Here is a 6000-nt window from a genome sequence, read left to right as displayed (position 1 = left end):
AGAGAGAGGGGGGGGATGGAGAGAGAGAGAGGGGGGGGATGGAGAGAGAGAGAGGGGGGGGATGGAGAGAGAGAGAGGGGGGGGATGGAGAGAGAGAGAGGGGGGGGATGGAGAGAGAGAGAGGGGGGGGATGGAGAGAGAGAGAGGGGGGGGATGGAGAGAGAGAGAGAGGGGGGGGATGGAGAGAGAGAGAGGGGGGGGATGGAGAGAGAGAGAGGGGGGGGATGGAGAGAGAGAGAGGGGGGGGATGGAGAGAGAGAGAGGGGGGGATGGAGAGAGAGAGAGAGGGGGGGATGGAGAACATAAGAACAGAAGCATTAGGAACAGGAGTAGGCCATCTAGCCCCTCGAGCCTGCTCCGCCATTCAATAAGATCATGGCTGATCTGGCCCGTGGACTCAGCTCCACTTACCCGCCCGCTCCCCGTAACCCTTAATTCCCTTATTGGTTAAAAATCTATCTATCTGTGACTTTAATGCATTCAATGAGCTAGCCTCAACTGCTTCCTTGGGCAGAGAATTCCACAGATTCACAACCCTCTGGGAGAAGAAATTCCTTCTCAACTCGGTTTTAAATTGGCTCCCCCGTATTTTGAGGCTGTGCCCCCCTAGTTCTAGTCTCCCCGACCAGTGGAAACAACCTCTCTGCCTCTATCTTGTCTATCCCTTTCATTATTTTAAATGTTTCTATAAGATCACCCCTCATCCTTCTGAACTCCAACGAGTAAAGACCCAGTCTACTCAATCTATCATCATAAGGTAACCCCCTCATCTCCGGAATCAGCCTAGTGAATAGTCTCTGTACCCCCTCCAAAGCTAGTATATCCTTCCCTAAGTAAGGTGACCAAAACTGCACGCAGTACTCCAGGTGCGGCCTCACCAATACCCTGTACAGAGGGATGGAGCTGGAGAGAGAGAGGGGTGGAGAGAGAGAGAGGGGGATGGAGAGAGGGATGGAGATGGAGAGAGAGAGAGAGAGGGATAGAGAGAGAGAGAGAGAGGGATAGAGAGAGAGAGAGAGAGGGATAGAGAGAGAGAGAGAGAGGGATAGAGAGAGAGAGAGAGAGGGATAGAGAGAGAGAGAGAGAGGGATAGAGAGAGAGAGAGAGGGGGATGGAGAGAGAGAGGGGGGGGATGGAGAGAGAGGGGGATGGAGAGAGAGAGGGGGATGGAGAGAGAGAGGGGATGGAGAGAGAGAGGGGGATGGAGAGAGAGAGGGGGATGGAGAGAGAGAGGGGGATGGAGAGAGAGAGGGGGATGGAGAGAGAGAGGGGGATGGAGAGAGAGAGGGGGATGGAGAGAGAGAGGGGGATGGAGAGAGAGAGGGGGATGGAGAGAGAGAGGGGGATGGAGAGAGGGGGATGGAGAGAGAGAGCGGGGGATGGAGAGAGAGGAAAAGGGAGGCAGAGAGGGAGGGGGAGAGGGATGGAGAGAGAGGAAGAGGGGAAGGGAGGGGTAGGTTGGGCCTTACCTTGTAGACATCAAAGTTGTCGATAATGGCGTCAAAACAGGTGTAGAGATCATTGAGCAACGTCACAACCTGCAGCCAATCAGAACAAAGGTTACTGGTAGGTTGGCAGCTGAACCCTGAAATAGCCAACGTGGTCTGAGCGGGGCGGCAGATAACGTCATTGGTTGTTGTGGGGGCTGGGTCTGCGGTCCTGATTCAGGGTCCCCAACTCTGGTTGGATATCGTCCTGGAGGTTTCATCACATGACCTCCAGCCGCCCCCCCCCCCCCCCTGCCATTGGCCGGCCAACATGTCCATCCCGTGTAGCCCCACCCCCCACACTCCCGCCATTGGCTGCCCAACATGTCCATCCCATGCAGCCCCATCCCCCCACACTCCCGCCATTGGCCGCCCAACATGTCCATCCCATGTAGCCCCACCCCCACACTCCCGTCATTGGCCGCCCAACATGTCCATCCCATGTAGCCCACACCCCCACACTCTCGCCATTGGCCGCCCCACGCACCCATCCCGTGTAGCCTTCACCCCCACACTCCCGCCATTGGCCGGCCAACACACCAATCCTCGCGGCTGCCCCTCCTTCCTGCGGCCAATTGTAAAGGGACCGGACACTTGGCCACCCGATTGGATAGTACTGTGACCGTTCTTTCCCCATCTCTGATATTTTCCCAAACGAATAAACAGCAGTCTTCACTAGAAAGTGAGAAAGAAAACGCACCCATTAGGTTTTTTTTAAGGCCCCGGTGATTTTTCTCCCCGCGTGTCCGCTCGCTGCGGTGTCCGGGAGGGTTAATCCGAGACTGCGGTGGTTCGAGGAGACGCAATTATGGATGGGCGATAATCGCCAGAAACACCCACATCCCAAGGACGGAAAATAGCAACGGCCGGGCCCCAATTCAGCGACCCGCGGTGGTTACCTGCATTGGGGTGCTCTCAGCAGACATGGCGGTGAACCCCACGATGTCGCTGAAGTAGATGGTGACGCTGTCAAAGGCCTCTGCTTGCACTGTCTCCCCTCTCTTCAGTTGCTCGGCAACGGAGCTAGGGGGGGGGAGCAACAGGGCAGGTGGTCAAGTCATCGTCTGAACATCGGTGGCCGTGTCTTCAGTCGCTTGGGCCCCAAGCTCTGGAATTCCCTCCCTAAATCTCTCCGCCTCGCTCTCCTCTGTAACTAGTGGGGTGGCCGCAGGGATCAGTGCTGGGGCCTCAGCTATTTAGTGGGGGTGCTGCAGGGCATCAGTGCTGGGGCCTCAGCTATTTAGTGGGGGTGCTGCAGGGGATCAGTGCTGGGGCCTCAGCTATTTAGTGGGGGTGCTGCAGGGGATCAGTGCTGGGGCCTCAGCTATTTAGTGGGGGTGCTGCAGGGGATCAGTGCTGGGGCCTCAGCTATTTAGTGGGGGTGCCGCAAGGGATCAGTGCTGGGGCCTCAGCTATTTAGTGGGGGTGCCGCAGGGGATCAGTGCTGGGGCCTCAGCTATTTAGTGGGGGTGCCGCAAGGGATCAGTGCTGGGGCCTCAGCTATTTAGTGGGGGGTGCCACAGGGGATCAGTGCTGGAGCCTCAGCTATTTAGTGGGGGTGTCGCAAGGGATCAGTGCTGGGGCCTCAGCTATTTAGTGGGGGTGCCGCAAGGGATCAGTGCTGGGGCCTCAGCTATTTAGTGGGGGTGCTGCAAGGGATCAGTGCTGGGGCCTCAGCTATTTAGTGGGGGGTGCCACAGGGGATCAGTGCTCAGTTATTTGGTGGGGTGCCGCAGGGGATCAGTGCTGGGGCCTCAGCTATTTAGTGAGGTGCCGCAGGGGATCAGTGCTGGGGACTCAGCTATTTACAATCGATATTAATGACCTAGATGAAGGGACCGAGTGTAATGTAGCCAGGTTTTCCGATGATACAAAGCTAGGTGGGACAGTAAGCTGTGAGGAGAACACAAAGCGACTGTAAAGGGATATAGATAGACTACGCGATTGGGCAGTAAGGTGGCCGATGGAGTTTAATGTGCGGAAACGTGAGGTTATTCACTTTGGTCGGAAGAATAAAAAATACAGAATATTTTTTAAATGGTGAGAAACTTTGAAATGTTGGTGTTGAGAGATTTAGGTGTCCTTGTGCAAGAAACACAGAAACCTAGCATGCAGGTACAGCGAACTATAAGGAAGGCAAGTGGCATGTTGGCCTTTATTGCAAGGGGGTTGGAGTATGAGTATGTACAGGGCCTTGGTGAGACCACACCTGGAGTACTGCGCACAGTTCTGGTCTCCTTATCTAAGGAAGGATATACTTGCCGTGGAGTCGGTGCAACCAGTTCACCAGACTGACGGCAGCTGGGGAATTTAAATTCAGTTCATTAAATAAATTGGGAATAAAAAGCGAGTGTCCGTAATGGTGATCCATGGAACTACGGGATTGTCGGGGAAAAACCTCTCTGGTTCATGGATGTCCTTCAGGGAGGGAAATCTGCCACCCTTACCCGGTCTGGCTGATATGTGACTCCAGTCCCACAGCGATGTGGTTGACTCTTAACTGCCCCCCATGAAATGGCCCAGCGAGACACTCAGTTGTACCGAACCGCTACGACAAAGTCAGCGCTGTGTGGGAGCACCTTCACCACACGGGACTGCAGCGGTTCAAGGCGGCGGCTCACCACCACCTTAGAGAGCAATTAGGGACGGGCAATAAACGCTGGCACAAGCCAGCGACGCCCACATCCCAGGAACGAATAAATTAGGGAGGGGCAATAAATGTCGGCCTTGCCAGCGACGCCCACATCCTGTGAATGAATAAATTAGGGAGGGGCAATAAATGCCGGCATTAGCCAGCGACGCCCACATCCCATGAATAAATTAGGGAGGGGCAATAATTGCCAGCGACGCCCACATCCTGTGAATGAATAAATTAGGGAGGGGCGATAAATGCCAGCCTTGCCAGCGACGCCCACATCCTGTGAATGAATAAATTAGGGAGGGGCAATAAATGCCGGCATTAGCCAGCGACGCCCACATCCCACGAATAAATTAGGGAGGGGCAATAATTGCCAGCGACGCCCACATCCTGTGAATGAATAAATTAGGGAGGGGCAATAAATGTCGGCATTAGCCTGCGACGCCCACATCCCATGAATAAATTAGGGAGGGGCAATAATTGCCAGCGACGCCCACATCCAGTGAATGAATAAATTAAGGAGGGGCAATAAATGCCGGCACTAGCCAGCGACGCCCACATCCCATGAATAAATTAGGGAGGGGCAATAAATGCCGGCATTAGCCAGTGACGCCCACATCCCATGAATAAATTAGGGAGGGGCAATAATTGCCAGTGCCGCCCACATCCTGTGAATGAATAAATTAGGGAAGGGCAATAATTGCCAGCGACGCCCACATCCTGTGAATGAATAAATTAGGGAGGGGCAATAAATGCCAGCGATGCCCACATCCTGTGAATGAATAAATTAGGGAGGGGCAATAATTGCCAGTGCCGCCCACATCCTGTGAATGAATAAATTAGGGAAGGGCAATAATTGCCAGCGATGCCCACATCCTGTGAATGAATAAATTAGGGAGGGGCAATAAACGCCAGCATTAGCCAGCGACGCCCACATCCCATGAATAAATTAGGGAGGGGCAATAAATGCCGGCACTAGCCAGCGACGCCCACATCCCATGAATAAATTAGGGAGGGGCAATAAATGCCGGCACTAGCCAGCGACGCCCACATCCTGTGAATGAATAAATTAGGGAGGGGCAATAAACGCCGGCACGAGCCAGCGACGCTCACATTACCGAGAGCGGGCGGACGGGCCGCTAAGCGGGTACGTACTGCGGCAGGATCTGGTAGAGCAAGGCCTCGGCTTTCCGCTTCTCCTCCAGGTACGCCTGGGTCCGGTCCTCCACCAGCTCCTCCAGGTTGTTGGCGTACTGCTCCATCCGCGACAGCAGGTTGTCCAGGATGTTGGAGCTGTTCTCCCTGCGGAGACAGGCGGGAGGGTGTGTGAGGGACAGAGAGAGTCGCTCCCGGGCTGCGTCGCTGCACAGCAGCGTGCCCTTTCACCCCGGCGTTACAGCGTCTGTGACTCCGGCAATCACAGACCCCCGCGCGCACAACCTCGGATTCACCCCGAAGGCCTTTACTTGCACAACTAAAGTTAAGTCTCACACAGAGGCATTTATATATGAGCTGTGGCTCAGCGAGCAGCACACACTGGCCTCCGGGTCACAAGGCTGTGTGGGTTCAAGTCCCACTCCAGGGGCCCAAGCTCACAGAGTTGGCCTTTCTTGCCAGTGGGATGGAGTATTAAGGCAGACAAGTCCTGCTACAACCGTACAGAACGTTGGTGAGGCCACACCTGGAGTACTGCGCGCAGTTTTGCTCTCCGTATTTACGGAGGGATATACTTGCATTGGAGGCAGTTCAGAGAAGGTTCACTCGGGTTGATTCCCGAGAGGAGGGGGTTGACGTATGAGGAAAGGTTGAGGAGGATGGGCCTCTACTCATTGGAGTTCAGAAGAATGAGAGGTGATCTTACCGAAACGTATAAGA

General features: G+C 54.8%; 1 protein-coding gene across 1 annotated transcript in view; it reads right to left on the bottom strand.

Annotated features, from left to right (window-relative positions):
• Window positions 1–6000, bottom strand: part of LOC139240084 (atrial natriuretic peptide receptor 1-like) — a 128196-nt gene that overhangs the window by 77542 nt on the left and 44654 nt on the right. The window contains exons 16-18 of the mRNA XM_070868459.1: window positions 5281–5427; window positions 2387–2510; window positions 1470–1538 (exon numbers count right to left, since the gene is read on the bottom strand). Of these exons, the coding sequence (XP_070724560.1) occupies window positions 1470–1538; window positions 2387–2510; window positions 5281–5427 (340 nt within the window). The remainder of the gene's footprint in view (window positions 1–1469; window positions 1539–2386; window positions 2511–5280; window positions 5428–6000) is intronic.

The sequence above is a fragment of the Pristiophorus japonicus genome, chromosome 30 (genome assembly GCF_044704955.1).
Source record: "Pristiophorus japonicus isolate sPriJap1 chromosome 30, sPriJap1.hap1, whole genome shotgun sequence".
NCBI lineage: Eukaryota > Metazoa > Chordata > Chondrichthyes > Pristiophoridae > Pristiophorus > Pristiophorus japonicus.
This window is presented reverse-complemented; position numbering and strand designations above follow the sequence as displayed.